The 24,589-nt window shown below is 43.5% G+C and overlaps 1 protein-coding gene across 1 annotated transcript in view; it reads right to left on the reverse strand.

The window, feature by feature from the left end:
* The window catches only part of satb1b (SATB homeobox 1b), a 63,400-nt gene that overhangs the window by 25,252 nt on the left and 13,559 nt on the right, over positions 1–24,589 (reverse strand). The window contains exons 2-9 of the mRNA XM_073484570.1: positions 24,034–24,272; positions 21,072–21,248; positions 20,000–20,126; positions 16,034–16,157; positions 9,135–9,246; positions 7,989–8,066; positions 3,555–4,051; positions 304–516 (exon numbers count right to left, since the gene is read on the reverse strand). Coding sequence (XP_073340671.1) covers positions 304–516; positions 3,555–4,051; positions 7,989–8,066; positions 9,135–9,246; positions 16,034–16,157; positions 20,000–20,126; positions 21,072–21,248; positions 24,034–24,247 — 1,542 coding nt within the window. The 5' untranslated portion in view covers positions 24,248–24,272. The remainder of the gene's footprint in view (positions 1–303; positions 517–3,554; positions 4,052–7,988; positions 8,067–9,134; positions 9,247–16,033; positions 16,158–19,999; positions 20,127–21,071; positions 21,249–24,033; positions 24,273–24,589) is intronic.

The raw sequence follows: 24,589 nt of genomic DNA on the forward strand, positions 1-24,589 counted from the left end.
GATCGGTCAAACCATAAATCAGATCTCACTCTGTAAGCATCTACAGCAGCACCTTGATGGCGGAGTATAAATCTGCCTTTACACAAAGACTTTAAATTCCAATGCAACTGCTCACAAATCTCTTATTTATTAATTTATTCAGATTTGTGAATTATCCTGTCTATAGAGCAGCTCTGACTCTGAGAAATATTGGTAAATCTCAAATTCGAGTCTACTAATTAGGTCCTACTGAGTAAAGATAACAAGAAGTAATCTGCAACAGATATGGACGACATGCACAGGGAAGAATCAACTCTCTGGTACCTGTACAGGTCGGCTGGGTGGAGTGCTGATGAGTGGAGCGGCGCCCATTGCCGAGGCTGCCGTCAGGCTGCGTTCCCTCTCATCCTGATAGATGCGATCGCGCTCAGCCTCCGGCAGCTGCAGGAAGTTCTGCATGGCGCGCAGGTTGACCAGCAGCGACTGGGACGCTGTTTTAGGGTCCTCCTCTTTGCGTAGAATCTCAGACAGCAAGCCCTGCATGATGGGGTGGGAGGAGAGATGGAGAAAACGAAGAGTAAGAAAGATGGAGAGGAGGTGAGAGAGCAAGTAGAGGCAGAACGACAGAAAAAGGAAAAGGTGGGGGGTCAGCATGGCAAGCAAGAAGGGAATAATCACATTAGAGGATTCTTAAACAAGAGAGCAGAGGAGAGCCATGAGTGTAAATGGAGACTCTAATGACAATGGTGATTTGACACTCTTAAACTGTAAACTAATTCTACCTCTGAGCTACTTAATTTAGACCACAGTTTGTTGATCCACACTGAGTTTCTGTTCTGTTGGGTCACAGGCTTCCCCTGTGACCCCTAATTAAGACAGTGCCTCCACTTCCCTCTGACTCAGCTTTCTCTTCCATCATTATTGTTGTCAAATCACATTATCAAGGTTAGCCTAATGTTCTCCCGTGCTGCTCCGCATCCTCACGACTCTCTACAGAACTCCTGAAGGAAATAAAAAAATCCTGTTCCATCAGTTTCATAGCCTTTTATCCATGCTCAGTCTTGGGTGTCAAAGCTACTTTGTTTAACCTTCTCTGTGGCCTTTGAACACTCAAGACTTCTTGTTTTACTTGTGTGTAATTTTGCAGATCTTGGACATATTCTTCGAGCCGTATGTTGCTTTGGATAAGAGCCGCAGCTACTCGCCTGAAACATGACAGTCTTGTACGACATGCAATCAGCGTATCCTCTGTTTACTTTTCAATAGCGCTCAATTCCATCATTATGAGACGGCGATGACTCCATTATCAGGGATGTGTGATTGGGCCTTTTCATCAGCTCTTGGCCACACACTGTGCAAACCATCGCTCCGCTTCTCTCACCATCAATAGGTGTGATTTGGTAATAAAACAAGGTGATGGGGAAAACATGCTTGTGCTTTTATTTTTATATATTTATGTGGAGCAGGCAAGTCCTCTTGTGAAATGAGCAGAGCTGCAAATATGTGCTTGTGTGTCATTCGTCTGGCAGTTAAAATGTATACAACCACATGTCATGTTTAAAAAGGTGTGTCTGTGGCATCCAGACAAGTGTGAACAGATTCTCAAACGTAATTCGACTCAGAGTGACGTTTTAACGGCGAAGGGGACCGTTCACCTACTTCCACAAGTAGGGATATATTAGTGGCGTAACTCATTTATTTTTGTACTGCGTGTGTCTGCATTCTTCAGTGTTTGCATGCTTATCAGTGTTCACCATCAACCCCTTCTGTCTATCTCTTTAGTCAATCAGTTTCCTTTCCGAACAAAAAAAAAAATGAAGACAAGCCTCAATCCCTCCCCTCGCCTTCTCTGATTCACCTCCTACATGGACCGCCGCCTCTTCATGTCACTACTCGAAACCCCCCCCCTTCCCTTTATTAACACAGACTCGTAGAAAAACACAAGCCTAATAAATAATCCTCCAAAGGCAAACTCTCCAACAGCACATTGGGCTAATTCCTCGTATCAGCCACAGATAAGACTCTGTTTGTGTGGGAGCTTGCAAATCTGCACAAAAACACCACTGTGTGACTCCACTATATAAAACACACACACGCATTAATTTTTTGGGTGGGATGGGGGGGGGGGCTGTTGTAAGTTCTAACTCTAATAGATCCTTATCAATTTCTGTGTTTTTGTCTCTTTTCATACAGTGACTTCAAAGCAAATGCAGTCGTAATGAGGTTTGCTGTCACCTCCTTCCACCAACCCCCCCTTAATACAGGCAGTACGTTTTAAGACATTATCGCTGTCGTCGGTGTGTGTGTGTGTGTGTGTGTGTGTGAGGCCTCTGACTATGAAGTGAAACCACATATTTTGGCAGGGAGAGAACGCACGCCATGACCGAGCCCGGGTCTTTCACATGGCAGGCTGCCAGCTATCTTGAAGAACAGTAGAGGTGCTAGATTACTGGAGTGAGAATGAATGAGATATAAACTGTGAAAATAAACCAGTTCAAACACCAGGCCCTGCTTTGTATTTCTTAGCAAAGAGAAATTGTTTAATGACTTCCTTAATGTGGTTTGTGTCCCCTTTCAAACAGGATGTTGGTGTAGAATCTCTAAATGGCGAGGGGGAAACAATTTAAGCGTTTTGTGCAATTACATTTCAAAAGGAGGATTGTTAAAAAATTTACAATTTTGGATTGACACTAGTCACACCCTGTGCTGCATGATGTTTTTACCAAAAATTCACTGGTTTTCCAGAAACTTCAAGTGCCCGTTTAATGGCTACTGTTTGTACTCTAAACATTTTATTACCCTGTGAATACGAGTCAGACGGGGGCATAAAATTAAGCATAAAAAATTGAATTATACAGTAATAAATTGAATTTTTAAACAACTTTAAATGGTGCAGCAAATACTAGATGCTTTCCCTTACATCTCAAAACCAAAAAATAATTATTGCTTTTATCAAAGTTGATCATTATGTATCACATGACGCTTTTTGTTTCTTTAAATTTGATTGACAAACATCAGTTCCATCGACCTGAATTATTATTTAATTTAGTTACATCTGTGAATATTCAGTCTAGGGCTGCGAAAATATCTGATTTTCACAACACGCCTATCGAAGCCAAATGAATTCACGATAAAAATATCTACAGAAAATTTGAAATCAGTCAAATTAGTTTTTAACTTTGTTTACTGTTTGTTTTGTCTCTTTTTTGGCAAATAAATAACACTCAAAATACGAGTGTAGGGAGGTGCGAAGACAGTTTGTAACCAAAACAAAAAGCAACGGAAAGAACAATTACACTTAATGAATAGTGAAAAGGCAACCAGATAAACTGATAAACAAAAGGTTTAAAAGGCCTACCATCTGTGCTGGTTATTCACAAGATATTAACACATGTGTACTATTAATAACAGTAAAGTAAAAGTAATATTTCCTTTTTTTAAACTGTGCTATCATTAATACCAGTATATTGCAATACCCTAATTCAGTACTACCCATAATTTTAGTACATTTTTATGTTGTTGTTTAAAGTTAGGGAGGTCCCTGTTATTCTGGCCCATCTGTCTCCCCTCCTCACCTGGGTTCTGTTGAAGGCCACACGGGCAAAGACGGCCTGTGAGATGCCGGCCCTCTTCAGCTCGTCCCTCACCCACTGGTAAATCTCGACGGACACCTCTGTGTTTGATGCCACCTGTGGCTCCATCGGCTTGTTGTGGGAGTTGCGGCTGACAGGTGGGTGGTTGAGGTACTGCTGCGACAGGGACTGCTGCGCCAGCAGCCGGTTCACTGCGTACTGCTGGTTGAGGATCTGTGCCATCACGAGCTGCTGGTTCACCAGCTGGGGGCTGATGGGCGTGGACACCAGGCCCGGGTGGTGCAGACCGGGAAGCTGGGGCTGTCGACCGCCAGGCTGGCCACCGTGTGGTGGCGGAGCGTGAGACAGCGGCGGCACCGGTGAGGAAGGAGTCTGCTCTGCTGTGCTGCCGGGGATGGGCTGCTGCTGCTGGGAGAAGCCCAGGTGGTTGTGGTTGTGGTTGGAGCCAGGTGGAGACAGGTCGGAAAGGCCATCCATCTCTGGCAGAGGAGGGAGTAAGACGAGCAAAGAAAAGGCAGAGAAGAGTGGAGCGCAGAGGGGACAGAGACAGAGACAGGGAGAAAAAACAAGGTCAGTTATCGGTTTAAAGTCTTAAACACCAAAAAGAAAACACAGGAAGAGAATTTGGAGAGAAAGCGAGCTGGAGTATCTGAATAAAGTAAAACAGTCTTAATAAGAAGAAATGAAATAAATCTGCTCTGCATCAGATCAAACTCGATCCCAGCTAATATTCCAGTTTACTTTCATGACAGCAATGGAAGACATTTTCCTGTCAGCATATATTCATATTTAAAAACACAAAACACAAACAAAAAGATGTGTGTCTTCCCCCTGAAGCAGTACCCTGCACAGGCCTCTTCCTCCCTGATTGGATATGAAACAGCTGATCAGCCAACGACTGGTTAAAAAAAGAAAAAGATGGAAACGCAGATAAAAGAGCTTCATTGTGTTTGACCTGTGTCTCCCACAACCCATGCCTTCGAAATTAAGTTCAGAATGTCTGTGGCCTCATCATGTGAAAAAAAAAAATCTGGGAGAGACAGTGGAGTGTGTGTATGTGTAGGTACAGAATTAATGTGTGTGTGTTTGTGTGTGTGTGTGTGTGTCCACAAAGCCAGAAGCAATGCTGATAAATGTGATTCTCTTTACATCCTTAATTCTAAAATAAGGAACACAAGCTAGCCATTATGACATTTTTAGGGAAGGATGGTCTAAATATAAATGTAGGGAGCAGAGAGCGGAGACAGAAGGAGCACATCGGAGGATACTGTGTGTAACCTGAGTTAAGGCCTCGTTTGAGTGTATTTAAACAGGCTTGACTCGAACTGTGAGACAAAAAAAATATCCATGTGCCGTCATTTAATGGTATTTTGGAGATTTTTGCGGCATCTCTTGCTTTGGGAATCTTTAAGTCCATAATGGCTGCTGGGGAATATTTTAAGACAGGTTTAAATTATGTGCTTAGAGGATGAAAACAATGATTTAACATTCAAAGTACTACCCACAGCGAAGTGAATGAGCATTTGGAGCAGCTGAATGTTTTCAGGTTTCCGCCTCTCTTTAAGGAATCTGCATATGCTGAGGCTTTTTGTGCGCCGAGTGAGTGAGTGAGTGAGTGAGTGAGGGGGCAGCGTTTAAGAATTCATACGGATGGCAACATTAACACCTTAGAAGTGCGCTGCGGCCTCCACATCCCACAGAAAGGCGTCGCATGAGATTGTGAAAAGAGTAAATTGCTGTTATGGGGAAGAGGGGAGGGGAGGGAAGGGGGGGGGGGGTCTTCAACAAGCTGAATTTTTCAGCAGATGAAAGATTAAGTGCATGGATGTTTTCCAAAAATACCCACAATAATCGTGTGTTTGAGCTGCCTGTTTCTTAACTGTCAGCAAGCACAAAACACCCGGCCAAGACGGGTCTATTGAGCGTTTGTCGAAAACAAATGATGTGGGGGGAAAAACAAAACAAAAAAATCTTGGTAATAATCACATCTCTTCCCATAATCCCTGGCATTCCCTGGCTCTGATGGTATGGCATGTCTATTCACTCATATGTGAATATGTGTGTGTATGTGTGTGTGTGTGTGTGTGTGTGTGTGTGTGTGTGTGTGTGTGTGTGTGCATATGCTCACTCGCACAGACTGCTGGGGGGCATGCTCACAACACACAAACACACAGGCACACGGAGGCATTTCCATGCAAATTGAAAAGAGAAGGGGTGACAGAAGAGCATGGCAGGCCCTGGGAGAAAAAGGCTGCCACAGAAGCGGGAGTCCTCGTGTGGAATCCTGCCACAAAAGAGCCCCGGATTAAACACACAATGGGAATGGGATGTGGGCTGAGGGAGGGAGGGTGTGTGTGTGTGTGTGTGTGTGTATATGTGTGTGTGTGTTTGTGTGTGACTGTGAGTAAGAGAGAGAGAGACAGAGAGACATACAAAGTGACCCAACTCTCTCTCCCGTGTTGGCTTCCCTGGTGCCACGTCAAAAGAAGAGACGCGACACTCGCTGGAGGCCGGTAACACCACTTCAGCTGGCAGAGCAGCAGAGCAGCTTGCCAGTACCTGTGACCAGGTACTTATTCCCCTTGACTTCAGGCTCAAACTGAGTACTGAATGCAGTGTGGTGAAGTAAATGCAGAGTCACATTTGACACCGCTGCCAAAGCACAAAGGGATGACCGTGCCACTCTCTCTCCCTGCCTTCAAACTTGGCATTTCACCATTTGTGGCCACGTACAGCAGACGGCGGCCTGTCATGAATACTAAGGTTGGGAGAGTTGCCGCAGGCGTTCAGTGGGCACCTGAAAGCCTGTGCGCCAAGGTTTTGTGTCTGACGTTTGGCTAACATGACAAATGGGTACACAAGTTTGTGTGAATATGTGTAAGAACATTTTGAGATGTTATCGCTGCTTCTGTGTACATCTGTGGTTTTGTCCTTATCTGGACTAGATGTTTACACCAGAGTGACACCAAAAGAATTTTTTTCTCTTTAACGTCGAAAGGAGATGGTATTTCAACGTTTCTGGTTAAAGGTGCGCCAATGTCGTTGCCACTTGAGTCATTTTAGAAGTGTGGTTAGAGGCTCAGATAAGAAAGGTGACAGAAGGACTGGCTCCAAATTCCGATGTATGAGCTGTTAAACTAAATTAGTCATTTTTTCTTTTAATTTGATATAACTGCTGTTTGGTTTTCAGATTAAGATTAAGATCTTAATTGAGATTACGTTTAGGCAACACAGCCGTTTGACATTAAGCAGTATGGTTGGGTATTAAGGAAGGAATGTAGCTCCTCACAAGTTAGACAAATTGAATCATTGTGTGTGTGTGTTTGTGTACTTTCCTTCCACATGTATCAAAATCTGTTCACATAGTCACATTATGGCCATAAAAAAGCTGGACAACATGAAGTAACGCACTAAATTTTTTTTTGTTGTTTAAATTTATGCATTAAAATGTCTGAAAATGACTAACAACAATGTTCAAACCAGAAAAACCTGTAATTTTCTTCAAGGTAACGTTGCATTTTATTTGGTCGCCATACCTCTGTAGAGAGTTAAAAAATGAGGAAATTGTCGGCAAATGAGTCTAAATGTTACTAATGAGGACAACAACTCAGCCAACAGCAAAGTGGTTGGTCTATCAGAGAGGGGAGGCAGTGTTAACGCTACTCCAACTCACTCTTCAACTCATTTGAGTGTGAAGCAGGGTTCTGTTGTTTAGCTTAGCATTTACCTAGCATTACGAGTAACTATGGCTAAACAAAGATTGATGACTACAGACCAGGGCTGGGCAATATATCATTTTGTTATCGTGATATGAGACTATACATCATGTTTGAGTTTGGATATCGTTATATTGTGATGTGGCATAAGCCTTTACACACTTAGTCATCATATCCACATTATTGTATTATCAAAAATATAATTTTGTTCATATTTAGTGAAACTACCAATAGCCATCCCTACAATATTGTCGAAATATTGATATTGAGGTATTTGGTCGAAGTATTGTAATATTTCACAATGCTGCTCAGTCCTAGCATTTATGAAGTGCTTTTGAGGAGATGTTCAAAATATCGAGATATACCGCATTGTGCCCAACTACAGACAATGAAACTTCAAGAACAAGTGCATAATCAAAGACACCACACTGCGTGGGAAGAGAGGTCCACAAACACACCTGCGATTACCGCTTACGGCCACAGGTGGTGCCAAAAAGAACGAGACAAAGATCTTCAACATCGTTACTTCAGGTTTGGGTTTAAGGTTAAAGTTCATAAAGTTGCAGTAACGACTGGTTTAAGCGTGCGGTAGTCATAGTAAAGCTTAGAGTAGGTCTATAAGGAGTAGGAGGAGGATTTTTGGTCAATGCAGATATCAAACAAAGGGTGTGTTTGTGTGTGTGCCCATGTTGCGACATACCTAGTGCATTGGCACGCGGGCTCTCACGGAGGACACACGTCCCCAGGTAGCCCTCCAGCTGGGAGGGTTGGCGCATGCCTACACAGTTGGATGGCAGGGCAGGGCACGCACACACACACACACAAACACAGTCACACACAGTGTAGAGTTGTGAGGAAGAAAAAAAAAACACAAGGTTAAGTTCTCTACAGTTCTTCTCTCCCACTTCAGCTCAGCAGAAATATGACATTTAAAGCACCGGCAACGCTGAGGCCATACTGGCAGCTGCAGCAGCCCCATCTTTGCAGAAAATACAACCAGATAGAAAACAATTATGACAGAAAATGTGTAGGAGTATGCAAGAGAATACACAAGTACAGCAGGTCTGAAGTAAATAATGTTGCCAGCGTATGTTGCCACTTCAACAGAAGCAAAAAAACATCAGATAAGATTTGATCACAACACGCTATTTGCATGGAGGCTGTGAAAACATTTTGATATAATATCTCATCTGTCATCACTGTGAGCAGTAGCACACTGGCAAAGAAAAAAAAAGATTGTTCAACAGATTGTTAAAGCTAATATCTCAACATTATACTGCCTTATGAGCCTTGCAACAGAGTGGTGTTCTGCTTAATCAAAAGACAAAAATATACCGGAATTCTATCTCCAGCTTGGGTGCTACTAGTATCACATAACCTCATTTCCTGTTGGGTCAAAGGGGATTTTTTTGAGATAATATAAAGCATGCGTTGTTAGAGGGTTGATAAGAAAATCTAATTGAATTTCAGACAAGGCGCTGGCTGGTTGAAGCCATTGCTGCCTTTTGTTCAGGGAAACCTAAAGCGTGGTAGTTTCTCACAAACAAAAAATAAAACAGTCAGAGGCCTCAGTTTGACTCTTGCATTAGTGTTGGTTAAAGCAATAAAGGATAAATCAAAGATAAGACTGTGTTCAACTGCAAAACAGTGTGGAGTAATCTTGAATTATTAGATAACAAGATAAAAATTTATTTCTGCTTCATGCAACGGCAAGAAGACAAAGAGACGGTTGGTTAGGAACATATTGTAATGGCGACTGGTGTGTACGTGTGTGAATGTGTGTGTGTGTGTGTGCAAAGAGACAAAAGTGTGAGCGCCATACTTTGCGCCCCTCCGTTTTGCTTACCCATCATATCTTTTGTCTTCTTGAAATGTTTATACCAGCGCCCAAATTCCTGACACTTCGCCGCCGACACATTTGCATAGTAAGTGCTGTTCACAATGGAGGAAATCATACTCTGAAAGAGAGAGATTGATTGAGAGGGAGAGAGAACAAGAGAGAGACTTTAGATTCTCATTGTGGAAAATACAGACATAATATTAAAGCTTGTGAAACATGCAGTAACACTGTAGCTTGTCAAAACAAATGAAAGATAGGGACAGGGTAAAACCCAGCACTAAAAAAAAAGCCAACTGAAAAGTATCAGACATGCAGAAATTTTGGATCTCCCCTTCTAAAAGGTAAAACAAATTAAATCAAACAAGGTTTTATCTGTTCTTTTTTATCAAATGCCGTTGAGTTTGTCTGAACATTTTTTTTTATTTCAGAGTGGGTAAATTATAAGGTCATCTGACTTCTGAGTCTGATGACATTAAGAGCAGGTGGCAGGAAAGATTTATATACCTTCAAAACGAAAGGAAATAGCGGCTTACTGATTATCAGCATCTGGGGAGTTCGGTGATGTAAACAGATAAACCTCTTTCATTATTCATCTCTTTATTTATACAATCTGTTAAAGACAACAACTTCAAGCAGATCCGAGGGCCGCACTGTGCATGTCGTTCTCCGACGCATGTGTGCTCCCATCTCCCCCTTTACAGTCGACTCTTTGCCTTCTCTACATTTACTTCAACCGCCCTCCTTCGCCTCAGAAAAAACAAAGAGGCGATATCTTTTTTTTCCCTTCTAGTTTCATTAAAATGAATGTTTTAACACCTTGCCGGCCTCCGGGCGAATAGCGAGGTTGGTGCAGGAGAAATTGTTTTTGATTGTTATAAATATTCAAAAGAACCAAACCATCTGTTTTCAAATTACAGGTATGCCATCTTTATCATTTCTTTATAATATATTCGCTCGGAGGATGGCGGGGGAACCTTCTGGCAGAGCAGCATGGCAGTGTGAGCACAATGAACTCGTACAGGATGATTCTGGTTCTCTGGCTCCAGCTTTTCCGCACAAAAGGAGAGTAAAGGATGGCAGCTGTGCCGTCAGAAAGGTCGATTTAACTCTGAACTCCTGACCTCTCGATTAAAGCTGTACGCGATGGCCCCACTGGACACGAGCAACCAGAACTCACCAAAAACAAATGCAGGAAGAAGGACACAAGTTTCCTTTCCAAACCATAGCAGGGAGGGATCTGCTTCAGGATAAACTAAAGCATTCAGTTATTTTAGCGTAATGTGACAACATTTCTACTGGACATATGGGGCCAAAACACAAAGCTAGAGTTCTCAAAGACAGTCGAAGTAGAGCTGCCAAGTCTCGGTGCAACAGTATTAAAATGCAACAAGGAGAAACAAAATTAAGTTAAGATAAATGTCGAGGAAGAGTTCACTAATATCTGCAGCTGTTCTTTCTATTTGAACGGAAGTCGCACATGACACCAACTATGGCCATCCTGGACAGGCAGGAAAACTTCAAGTGACAATTATCCTGGCCAAAATAATTGATTCACAATATATCCTGACAATCATCAAAATATGCTTAAAGGAGACATATTATGCTTTTTCATTTTATTCCTTTCCTACAGTGTTTTATATTTGCACGTAAAAGATCTTGAAAGTTAAAAAGGTCTCGTTAGTTAATTCGCCTTTTAAATCTGTGACTTTGTGACATCACACTATGTCACCATGTCACACATGCATAATCTATGCCTAGTGGCTAGTTTGGCACATACAAATTGATTTAGCACAGCTGCTCTGCAGTGCTGGGTCAGGCGTGTGTAAGCTGACCAACAAGAGGAAACTGGGTATTCTGCCTTAAAGAGACAGGAGCTGTGAGTGTTTCAGACAGAGGGGGAATACAGTATGAGAAAACTTGAGCATTAAAGCATGTAAACCTATTCTAGTGGTAACCCTAAAAAATTATGAACTTGATAAATGAGCATGATATGTCTCCTTTAAAACTCTAAAAATGGCACGGCTTCTTCAAGTCACTCCGGGAGGATATTCATGATTATCCTGATTCATGGTGATCCAGATAACTGAAATTCTCCTTCTTTATGACTATCCTTGATGAGATCTTATATTGTCCCCAATAATGGACTCATCATACCTGCTCGTACCAGGTAGAGTCTTTTGTTGCACTTTGTTACACCCATTTAGCTGCTAACTTCTTCGAAGTCAAATACAAGCAACTGAGGGAGAGTCACGTTGCAGAGTGCAGATGGGTGTAAATTTGTGCCAACCACACTGTGGTGCATCATGCTGTCATGATGCAAAACAGGAGGGTGAAGAGGTCTGCATTTGGACTTGCACAATATAACAAAGCAGGCTTTTATAATTGTACTGAAAAGGAATCATTCAATGAAAACCCTGATAGAGTTCAGGTCAGGGTTAGGAAGTTGGAGTTGCCCTTTAAATGGGTCAAACGTTGATGCACGAAGCAGCTCTTTCTTTTACACTTATGCAATATTGGCATGGTCCTATTTATTCCTTATGATGTGCCATAGCCAGTGTAAATCAGACTGAATCGTGTTGTAACATTGTTATGACAAATATTGGAGCAGCAAACCACACATTCCAGTTTAACCTGGTTCTGGTAGCCAACTCCCAAGCCAAAGATCTATCTGGAAACCATAAATTTAGAGTAAGAAGAATTCTCCTTCAAGTCTGTGGGATAATGAACTCCTCTCCTCCAGCCTGACATGTTTTATTTACAGTATATCTGGGCTAAGGCGGCTCCAGGCAACAAACAAGAGGCCTGCAGAAGATGGTGTGCCTCTCTCTCTCTCTCTTCCCATCTTTCCCTCTATCTCTCTCGCTCCCTCTTTCTCCGCCATCTTTGACACAGATGTTCTAATAAACGCTCCTCATTAATCAGCCCTCTCCCTCAATACATCACTCTACCTCTCACAGGGGGCCCTGCGTGTATGTGTGAAGGAAACAATACACACACACCTATTCTCTGCCTCGCTCTCCCTGCTGCTCTGTCACACACACACGCATACGCACTAAGTGAAATCAAGCAGATAACCAGAGCCTCTGCTGCCACCGCGGTGCCAGCGGGAGGGCTGTGCTAGGGCTTGTCAACAGGTAGTATGGCTGTGTACGTGTGTGTGCCAGTGTGTATCAGTGTGTGCGTGTGTGCACATGAGCATGTGTGTGGACCCTTTAAGTGATAGCCATCTGCAGCACAGAGAGCTTATCAGCAAGACCAGGAAGTGGCACTGGGCTACTATCGGTCCCCAACATCTACTCCACTCCCCATCATGGGAGACAGGAAGAGAGAGAGAAGGAGTGTGTGTGTGTGTGTGTGTGTGTGTGTGTGTGTGGGTGTGAGAGAATAGCGGTGCAGCAGGCAGGTACTGTAGGCACCCAGCTGCCAATGTTAGAGTGTGGTGCACACACTGGCAAATGCAAACACACACACACACACAAAGTATAACCCCTGCAGACAAACACACATGGCGCAGTTACACAAATGCACACATGCAGATTAACACACATACACCATTAAATACACGCACACACACACATTCAAACTTAGCCTGATGTCTTGAATCAGCTGGGGAAAAAGCGCTTCCCATTTGCAACACTGTGCCTCGTCTCTCGCCAACATCTAACACAGCTCAATTATGGCACATACCCACCTCAACTGGGGTGACCCCCCCCCCGCACGCACCTTCAATCTAACACACACACACACACACACACGCATATATCCACACACGTATACACACATATACTGGCAACCAGGTTGCGCCTATGGCAGCCGAGGTGGCGACGACCTGCAAAGATGGCATTTTGATGACTATTTGCTGCTACGCAACGCAGCAGCTGGTGCATCAGGGGCCGCCCAGTGAGAGTGAGCAGGGGGTGGGCAAGACGAGGTGGTGGCAATGGGAAAGAGTGGGGTGAGGGGGGGTGTCTCGTTTGTTGCCATAGTTTCTGTGAACATGGGCAAGGGGGTTGCTAAGCTTGGTAGCAACCTCAGAAAAAAATAATAATAAGCCTGATTATCTGATTGAGGCAGAATCAGGAGAAGTTTTATTTTTGGTGAGGCTTCTCTGAGCTCTTGTGAATCTTTAAACTTGCCTCACATGTGTGCAGGTCGGAATCAGCTCCTCTAGCGGACTGACAATGAGCAAGAGTGAATACATTTCGTCTCTCTGAGTTTCCTCATGCCATTTGTAGGCCAAACACACAAAGCATGACTCCTCGCTACAAAAGAATGAAACTAAATGTTTGACAAGGCCCTGGACAAAAGCAGCATTTCACAAAATAACCCCCCACCGCCCTCCCCTCACTGCTCCGCTGCCCCTCCTCCTCCTCTCTCCTCAGAGCTCTGTTCAGAGGTGAGCTAATGCTCTTTCACTCACTTGCTGCGATTCTCTCATCTGTTAACCTCTCTTTTCGGCCTGGGATTACGCAGCAGAACATCAAGGAAACACTAATCCTAAAAAAAAAGGTGCCAATCTTCTCTTCCCTCCTGCAACGCCCCTTTCCCCTCCCACTCATTTCACTTTTTTTGGTCAACTCAGAAACCGCAGAGGGTTGGCCGAATGCCTTCTGGCTTCTCACCTTCTCATCAGACTACACGCGGGCGCTGACGTCACGAATCGCAGGGCAGCGAGTCCATGTATGGAGGCGACGTGGGGACAGCCCTCAAATGGGACAACCAGTCCACTAAACCAGTTGGGTTTAGGAGGAACAAACCATCGCTCTATGGGTGTAGCAGGCCGCATTAAACCCCACAGAGTAACAGATGTCAAACACCATCTTGGCAGCCATGTTTGAACAAGGCAGATACAGATACATGTAGATCCTAATTTATGGCTCAACAGCAACAAAATATAGACGATTTATATGTGATATTTGGGTTTATGCTTTATGGTGAAAAATGTGCCTGTACTAAAAACTGGTTTGACTCCAGCAGTTAAGATTATTTAAACTATGCACTAGCAGGTAGGGCTGCAACAATTTCTTTTAATTATTGATTAATCTGCCAATTGTTTTCACGATTAATTCTTTAGTCCATAAAATGTAAAAAAAGTGTACATGCTCACAATTATCCAGAGCAAGAAGACTCTTCATTTACTATCAACTGCAACCAATGATTATTTTCATTGTCGATTATTTTCTTGATTAATCGAATAGTTTCTTGGTCTAAATGAAATGGTGAAAATTGTAGGTGTTTCCCAAAGTTAAAGATGATGTCCTCTAATATCTTGATTTTTACACAACCCAAAGATATTCAGGGTGTGGACAAAAAATCATTCATTCTGATGTTTTGTCCCTTAAGAATTACTAAAACCGATTAATCATCAACGCAGCTGGTGATTCATTTAATAGTTGCTGTTAGCAGCAAATGTTTTGACATTTTTGCTTGAAAAGTGGCTGAAATGATGAATCGATTAACAAAATAGTTGGCATTGAATTTTCTTTCGAACTTAATTGACTGATAGTTCTCTGCTCTAGAAGCAGGGATGCACGACGATGAGAACAGAAGTGAAGGATGAAACTACACTACACCGAAAAGAAAGAAGCCACCAAGAATCCCACAGTTTTGTGCGCAACAGTAAATGTTAAGACCATTTAATACCACTTAGATCTGAATTTAGGACAAAATCAGCTGTTAAAATACACACAAGAAACAAATAAACGGATTCAGTTCAAGATGTTTCCAGGACCTTCTTTCATCCTCACTGGAAAGCTAAAACAATCTTCAGTTTAATTTGAGACTAGTGTGTATGTGAAAACTGCAAATGTGTGTCTGAGGGGGAGTGTGTGTGGCTGTGTGTTAGATCCTCCGAGCTCGCGTGTGCTCTCTTCTGAGCCGTCTTCACATATGGACCGTAAACAGGGTGATTACCAGACCGGGCTGGGCTCCGCCTGAACGCCACCCAGGGACTCTTTACATCATCAGCGCACTGCTCATGCCCGGCTAAACACACAAACACACACACTGAGAGCAGCCGCTCACACACACACACACATAGACACACACACGCAGCACAAATGAGGGTCTCCAGGTGACCATACGGTGGCCTAGGAGGAGAGCTGGCTTCACACTGAAGGCACCTACGCACAAGCTTCGACTGAAATACACACACACACACGCAAAACACAAATAACCCTTTCACATACACGTCCTCTACGTTGATATACATTTCAAAAACATACTCGAGAGAATACACACAGAAGCACACACACACGCACGCACACACACACACACAACACTCACTGTTACACACACACATTATTGGCCCCTGTGAGAGATATACTGCCGCTTCATTCCATTCACTCCAGAGCTGCCTCCATGATATACTGACTACACTGCCTGTTAATACAATATCTGCACTGGTGCTTTCTATCCAACCTCCAAGCCAAAAAAAAAAAAAAACACTGAATATAACACCTTACATGTGAATGTACAGATCTCTCGTGTGACGCTGTGAAATGTTGAGAATTAACTAAATGAGAAAAAGAACAAAAACAATCAGGATCGTTCTGGGTTCGGGCCAATGTTTATCCAACAATAACCATACGTTCAACAACACCTCTGCTTTTTGGCCGCCACTACAAGTCTGTGTGTGTGTGTGTGTGCGTGTGTGTGTCGGGGGCGGTAAAAGAAACAATAAAAAACAACATGCGAACAAATGACAATAGCCATTGATTTGGATTTTCTATGCCGATTCTCTTTCCCACTTGATCAAACTCAGGGCATTTGATAAGTAAAAGGATAAAAGACGGAGGTGATGGAGATAGGGGTGTTTGTTTTGTTGTGCAGTATGGTAGCAGGGGGGTGGGGGATTGGCGTTAATTGTTTTTTGTTTTTTTAATAAGCAGACTGGGCTTCAGCACCTGTGATAAGGGACATTCTTTAGCCAGAGAGCTCTGATTCATGTCTTTGAGTAACTCCTTGAGGGCGTTTCTTACTGTAGAGTGGCTCCATTGCTCGGGCGGCAGGTCCTCCAGCTTAGGACAACTGTGGAGAGAGAGAGGAGACATATGGGGGGTGTGGGGGGTGGAGGGGGACAGGGAACATAAGATAGGGAGAGGAAGGACGGGGAGGAAGGGATGTAGAGAGGGAGAGGGGAGAGCATGAGAAACAATTCAGATGGAGAAGAGGCTGAGATAGAAAGGAAAGCCAGCAGCCCTGATGGTATCTTGAATGAAATGATAAAATACAGCAACACAATATGAAAATTATTAAATCTGATTGGAAGGGTTGGACATTTCCCTGACATATGGAGCAAAGGGGGCAATACCGCCAATCTTTAAATCTAGAAATAAATCCGACCCAAAAAACTACCGAGCCAACTAAGGGAAGGAATACCAGCCTGATCGTACTGATGGAAAATGATGAAGGGAAAACGAAGTGTAGATCTTTTTTTTAATTATTGATTAATCTGTTGAATTGACCCTTACCAAATGACCAAACCAACGGTCAAAACCCAAAAGATATTCAATATTTAATTACATATATCAGAGAAAAGCAGGAAAATCCTCTCAAGAGAGAAGCTGAAACTAGTGACTTCAATGATTATCATGGATATATTTCATATCAACCACCTACTCAATGATCGTTACAGAACAACTCAAGTGTTCTGTTAAATATTGGCAATTTGGATAGAAATTATTTTAGAGCCTGACCAATAATGGATCTTTGGGGCTGAAGCCGATATTTAGGAGCTAAATTAAATTATGATGTCGATATCTGGGCATTATTCTATGTACTGTGTATTAAGAGAATATATATGAAACTAAACTGAAACTGTAAACTTGACTGTGAATTTGACAATTATAAATTACCCCAGGCATCTTTTTCTACACTATTTTTCCCTATCAGACAACATGTACGCTGGCCAATATCGACCGAAAATAGAAGCCAGCTTATATATTGGTCGGGCTCTAAAATGAAATCTTAAGACTTTGCTTTTGTCCAACCGTCAGTCAAAACCCCAAAGATATTTAATGTTTAATGATTTAAATCATATAAAAGCAGCAAAATCCACATAAGCTGACAACTGAAACCAGTGACTATTGGACATTTTCACCTGAATGAAATGAATGAAAACGATTAATCGATGTTGTTGAAACATTTCCTATCAATTGACTAATTCATGATTGTTTCAGCTATACTCAAGTGCTCTGTAAAGAATGTCAACTTGCATAGAAATTATTTAACTGATTCATCTCAGACAACATATACGCCGTTACCGATATATCTGTCACAGGCCAGTATCGGCCGACAAAATCCGTTGACCAATATATCGGTCAGGCTCTAAATTATTTAGCTCAAAACAGAGATTTAAAACAGGGTTGCAATATTAGTCTGAGTCTGCTTAAAATATATATTGATGAATTGGCCAAATCTCTGGAACAATCAGATAGACAGAGCGGTAGAGACAGAGCGAGGACACCAGAGAGAAAGAGAGCAGAACACACACGGGCTCCCGCTCTTTTTTCCTGCTGCAAGCGCCCCTCCAAGACAGACAGATTTCATTTGGCGCATCAAGCAGATGCATCTGGAGATTGCTCTGTCTCTCTCTCTCTCTCTCCCTCTCTGCCTGCCTCGCTCCCTCTCCCTCTTTCATATTCTCCCTCTCTCTCTCTCTTTCTCTCTCTCCTGATTGTTCTGATTAGTTAATTACTTTATACAACACATCTGCTGGATTGATGCATGAATTATACATCAGCTGCATGTGGCGACTATTATTTCGTGTTACTTCTACCTTCCTGGCTCGTTGTGCTCGGCGAAACAATTTAAGGTGTTACTGGCTAGATTTCTGCGGCAGTCAGGGCGGGGGGTGGATGGAGGGAGGGTAGGGTGGGGAGAGAAAAGGGGGGAAAACAAATACAAAACAATAACAATACTGACAACAATATGCAGCAAAATCAAAATAGATTTATATATCAAATAGATTGGCTCTGACATTAGCTGGTGCTAGATTCGTGTGCCGCAGGGATTCAGCTCTACCTGAGGAACATTTCGGGTTTTGAAAATGAGAAATATATTTACGAGGTGGGTGGGAGTGTGGAGTAACCGAACTGAGCACCAGTGAGAGCGCCCAGTTTGTTCTGGATAAACGTGTGCAAGACATATGTTCGATGTGTATCGCGTTGCACGTATCGCTGAATTACTTTTTGGTTAAACCTGCCTTGACACTTGACAAGCGAGAGAGATGAGAGATTGAGCGAGGGGTGATGAGTGCACAAGATGGGTGTGTGTTTGTGTTTGTGTGTGTGTGTCCATAAATCTGCCAGTCTGTGTTGGAAACGTTATGAGCAAGAAGATAACAGGAGAGTGGAAGAGAAAAAGATGCGTGCAACGGTCGAGGCTAACATCTGCTTGTAAGAAAACACGCAGCTAAACACACACACACACACTCGCACACAAACAATGGATTTTCCAGAACACCTTAAACTGCTCCAGCAGCGAGAAAGCCTCTGGGGAGAAGGAAGTGAACAAGAGGAAGGAAGGAGGGAGAGACAGAAAGGGGTAGTGGAGAAAGACAGCTATCCATGCATTCAGGGCTAGCATGCCGGAAATAAACACAGCCTTCTGTATTCTGGCTGGTGGACGTGTTCACATCGGTGTGTGTGTGTGTGTGTGTGTGTGTGTGTATGTGTGTGTGAGTGCTTCATTGGTGAAAGTGGGTGGTGTTGGTGGTGGTGGTGGAGAGGAGGAGGGCACAGAAGGAGAGGGGAGAGAGAAGGAAGAGGCAGAGCGAGGTAGAAAAAGAGTAGGAACAGCAGCTGGCACAAGCCTCCACACCAGCACCACTCGGCTGTTAGTGTGTGTGTGTCTGTGTGTGTGTCTGTGTGTGTGTGTCTGTGTGTTTGTGTGAGCACATATGAGCCCGTTTGCATCGAAGTCTATAAATGCTTGTAAGCGCTCGCTGTGTGTATAAATACAATGAAGCCTCACACCTACAGAGTAGCATTTATCATACAATATGGTGAGTGATGGCACAAGACAGCTAGCAGCACTCACTGAGGGAGGTTTCAGCTTGTTAGGCTTCTTTATAATATGTGATGTAGATCCAGAAGAAATACATTTCACTTAAAATAGCCGGTGGAGCCACCAGCAGCTTTATTTATGGAACTATTTCAGGTGAACAACCTTGTATTCATCTGCTGCAAAGACATTTTTAGCCGTGAGCAGTCTCCGGTTGCCCACCACATTCAGGGTTTTTTTTCATGAAAAGAGCTCAGGTAGAGTTTGGTTCAAAACCATTCATTTATCATTTTACCAATTTTGAATTGGTAAAATGATTATCTGCATCAGCATTATCTGCACGTAACAGATGCTATAAGAGATAAGTCTGCTTGATCACTCATCACAGTGTAAGCTAAATGGCTAGCTCGGACTCACGGACGGACGGTTGTGTTATCTGTGTTCCCATCGCTTAACGGTTGAATTCATAAATAAACCAGTCTCTGTGGTTTCTCAGCACCGTGAGACAAGGAAGTTTTTCGGTATTCAAATGGGTTTTTCCCATTTCCTGGGAAAGGTCAGCTTGTTTTGTGTGAGTAATAATGCTATTCTCGGTATCAAACATGCAGAGGGCATCGGCAGATTGGCACCTGCCTCCGGGCATACAATACGTGCTGTGTGTGTGAGTGTTGGAAGCGAAGACTAGCAGGTAAAACTGCCTCTATATGTGTCAAAGCAATCCAATACTGCTGTGTGTGTGTGTGTGTGTGTTTTTAGGTTATGACACTATACTTGTGTGGGTGGTAGGCAGAAAAAAAAAAAGTTGTACGATCTACACACTGTAAAGGGAAACATAACGTGCCTGAGTGTGAGTGTGTGTTTCTTACCTGTGCAGCTGGATCTTAAGCGTGACCACGTGGTAGACGTCCTGCAGCATGTCAGCCACCGTAGCGTCTGGTGCATCTGTCACGTATGACAGGGGGACGGGGTTCCACTTCCCCACCTGAATCATACCTGGATGATCCGACATACACATATGCGCACGCACGTAAAAACATGAGCCATTGTGGACGCACACACGTTGGGAATAAGCACAACAATGGAGACAAAAGCAAACATACAGAGAAGAGAGGGTACATCTTAGCTCGCAGAATAGGTTTATACTCAAACAGTGTGATGAGTAAAGCCACATGTAGCCACTCCTGCGGTGTTTTGGTGCCATAAACACTTTTTATATACTTTATTTGTAACTGAAATCACAGTAATCGTGTGAGAGTTTCTCCTGAGACTGCCTTAAAAAAGTGGCAGCCCACACAGCAGGATGTAAGCTTATGGGAGAGCTGGACTAGGGTGTGTGTGTGCGTGCGTGCGTGCATGTGTGTGTGCGTGCGTGCGTGCGTTTGTCTAAGTGTGATGGACAGGCTATAATAAAAGAGCATGCTAAGAGGCACCTTGAAACAGCCACCCTCGGCCTGCGTGCGCTCAAGTGCAATTAGCAGACCCTTTCCTCCACCTGCCCCTCCCACCCACTGAGTCACTGTGTATGTGTATAAATATATACAGTACGTGTGTGTGTGTGTGTGTGTGTGTCTTATATGTGCGTGTAAACATTTCTGTGTGTAAGCGACTTTGTGCGCATGAGCATGCATCTGTGTGGGAATGTGTGTGTGTGTGTGTGTGTGTGTGACCCCTGAAAGACTCGAGCATCTCCTGTCTGGGATCAGTGTCAGGATGTGTTACTGTGGCTTCAGATCTGCTGGCGGTAGGCTATAATGGTCACAGAGTGTGTGTGTGTGTGTGTGTGTGTGTGAGAGGCATAAAGAGTGTGTGCAGAAGTATCAGCATGCTGTAGAGAAGACTGTAATGAGCGTTAGAGAGATCAAGAAAGAAAAAAGTGGCAGAACAGAGAGGAAAATGAAGAGATGACGATGAGACTGAGTGAGTGACAGCAGTGGTTACCTTTGGCCTGGGCCGCTGAGCTGTGGGAGTAGCCCAGTGACAGCAGGGCCATCTCGATGAGCTGGTTGAAGAGCATGTCCTTGCGCACCAGGACGAACTCGGCATGCTCCTCCTTGCTGTCGAAATCCATGGGATTCTCGTAGTGCTCGACCACACAGAACACAGGCAGCATATTGCCTGAGGACACAGAGGCACAAGTAAGAACCGGCAGGGTTCACACTCCTTCACATGGAAAACTTTACCCTTAAGTATTCTGTGTGTTTGCGGAGGGATGAGATTAATATTTAGAGCTGATGATTAAGTTTCACTGTCAAGGGATTATGAGCGAGTGAATAGATTGCTGCTGAGTGGAAGTTCTGGGCAGAAATTAAACTAAAGGATGAGTTTGGACCACAAAGGCATTTTTCAACTTTTATAGGGCAATTTTTATCTTAACTTTCACCTCTTTGTCTCGGTGCCAAACTCTCACATCACAACACTCTTTAGGCACACAACAACCTGCACAATTGTACAAACTGGACTCTGTTGACTGAGAAGTTTTCATGAGTGATACACTCATTTTGAGTGATACTGTTGGAGGATTCCTTACTGCGGTCTTAAGTTCATCTTCTAGGTTTGAAGATGACGACAGGCTGTGTGAGTTTTATAAGCAAATATAAATATTACAGAATGATCACCTTTAGCGCAGTGTGAACAAACACCAAGCAGCCACAAAATCCTTCAGTTTTGGCACAATAAACTTTGCATTCGCTATCAAAGATCTGGGCTCACTTTAGCCGATCCTTCTGCCTGCCAAACCAAAATCACCTTCCCATGATGCAATGCTTCAAATCCCGAGCCACCTCTGCGCCCTGAGGTTTACTAGTCTGTGTCAACAGTGGCTCTGCTTTTAGGTGGAATGAGCAATCCTTGTCCAAAGACCGCCGAATGTTCAAGAGACCAACTGTGTAAATATCAGCCAATATGCCATTTTTTACTAAAATAACATCCCTGCAATTCAAGAAAGTTTAAGGGAAAGTGGACAAGCCTTCTGAAGTCTCAGTCTGAATGAGAACGATGGCAGAAAATCGGAATTTTGTAAAAGCGTTGATGAAGTCGGTATCTACAGCTTACTGTACACTGTTTATGGCGGTGCCCTGATGCCCTACTTTCTCAGTGTGTCTCCACTCAACTGCCACCTGAACAAATTTCTGCACATTTATTGTCCTTGCCGATTAAAATGATTCACATTCTAATATTTTCCAATCCCAGGCATTCCAGAAGATGCACACAGCTCTGGCAAAACAATCAATAAGCCGACAGATGCCAGGGAATGTGCTGAAAGAGCTGCTTTTCTCCTCCCCTGATTTTAATAGATAAAGATCTAACAATAAAGACTGCTGTGTAGGTTCATTTGGGGGATCAATACTGGCTTTGTTTCCAGGGAGCCCAGAGAGGGCTGCGGTAAATATTGTTTCGGGCTCGGACACAATGCCCACTGTGGGCCCTCTGCGAAGCCTCCGCCGCGGACTGCCCGCCTCCCTCGGCTGCTTCACCCTTTACCCAGGAAGAAACCAAACAGAAAAGTGACGAGATGGGAGGGGAGAGCGAAGAGGAGGCTTGGAGGAACAAACGCTGTAGGAGGCCAAAAGAAGCAGAGATGATGAAGGTGAAAAATTAGGCTCTCTCTGCTGGAGTGCGACACGTAGATTAAAGGAGCAAATAAGAGAAACGGCCCATCGGAGGACACTCACACAGCCACATTCCAAGAGTTCCTGAGTCCCTCTTGCCCAAAGAAAACCAAACCAGCCAAACAAACAAACAGACCAGAGTTAGCTGCCAAGTGCTATTACAACTCCAAACATGCAGGTTTTCAAACTCATTTCCAACCCACTAAGAAAAAATAAAAACAAAACATAATCATAAAAAGGTTCATGTTTGGATAGCTCTGCCTGCCGTGTTTTTCACGAAACGACACCAGTTATATTAAAAAGCTATGTCATAATCTCAAAGTAAAGACTCCCCTTAAACAGGAATGGCTCTTAAAGGACTGAAACTTTCCCTTAATAAACAAATGTCGGAGCAGGAGGGCTGCGGTTGGAGAGAGGAGCCGTGACACAGCGCTATGCAGCACGACACAGGAATAATTCTCACAGCGCTCTTCTATTAGCTATTGTCTGGGCAAATAAGTGGGAGTGTGTGCACTCTGTGTGTGTGTGTATGTGTGTGTGTGTGTGTGTGTGTGTGTGTGTGTGTTTGCAGTGAGATGACTAAAGATGCATTGTAAAAAGGTTTAAGAGTTTTGGAGAGCGTGCAGGGGGTGGAGGTGGTGGGTGTAAGGTGGTGTGTACGAGTGTGTGTAGGAGGGGGGCTTTTTAAACTGCATTTAAATAGCTTTCCTCTATTTACATGGTTTATTCCTCTCGAACTCATGTGCAAAGTGAGTTCAACTTTATTTGTTTCAATCAGTTTGTGCAGACTACGGCCGCAGCTAAAGAATAATTAATTTATTATTTTGTCAAATATTTACTGAATAAATTCATCTTTTAGTCTATGAGATGTCAAAAATAAGGGTTGAGGAGATAATTTTATCAATTTGTAGTCTATGAACTGTTTGAAAATTGCGAAATTTGTTCACGACACGTCCGTTTTGTGTCACATGAGACAAAGACGTGCAGCAATTTAAGGGGCATGTGTTTGATACTTTTTTAATGTCGATCAGCTAATCAATTCATCCCATAATCATTTCAGCTCTATCAGAAATAGTGAGAGGTGCCCCCGTAAATTTCCAAGAATTCAGAGCAGAGTCTTGTTTTGTCCGAGAAACACAATCATTGGAAATATCACGAGAAAGTCGGCAAATCTTCAAATTAGAGAAGCTGAACGCGGCGAATTCTTTGCATTTTTTCTTACTGAAATCAAACTAAATGGTTGTTGATTAACACACACACACTCACACACACTTTCTCTCTCTCCCTCTTACCTCTCTTGTGGCAGGTCTTCAGCAGGTGGCCGGTGGGTTTGTACGGGACACCGGCTAGTTTGGCCCCAGTGCTGCCCAGCCTGGCCCGGCCCAGGGGGCTGCCGTTCTGCTCCAGCCGGGGCAGCTTGGCCGGCGGGGCCTTGGCCTCTGCCATGCTGTTGACCAGCTCAGAGTTCTCCTTGCCCAAACACGTCTCGCTGAGATGTTCCATCATTCTCAGCACCTCTGCTCACTATCACCTGGGGAGACAGAACGATTCAGCTGTCAGCCGAGATATGTGCGCGGCATAAAAGCAGAACGAACGGCTGAAAGGTGATACGAGGGGGAGCGATGAACACAAAATCTCGTGTGTTGATATCACAGACATGTGAAAGACGTCAAGGCACGTTTTTATAGAGCGAAAAAAAAAAATGCGCTTTAAGTAATTGAAACCTCCGAGAACAAGAACCCATTACGGCAATAACTGTCAATTCGCTTCTGTTATGTCGACTCGGGCCGGGGTGACGTTTTCGTGCCGCTGTAATGTTCCCATTTTTCAACGCATGTATTATGTATG

The sequence above is a fragment of the Pagrus major genome, chromosome 17 (assembly GCF_040436345.1).
Source record: "Pagrus major chromosome 17, Pma_NU_1.0".
In the NCBI taxonomy this organism is placed as follows: Eukaryota; Metazoa; Chordata; class Actinopteri; order Spariformes; family Sparidae; genus Pagrus; species Pagrus major.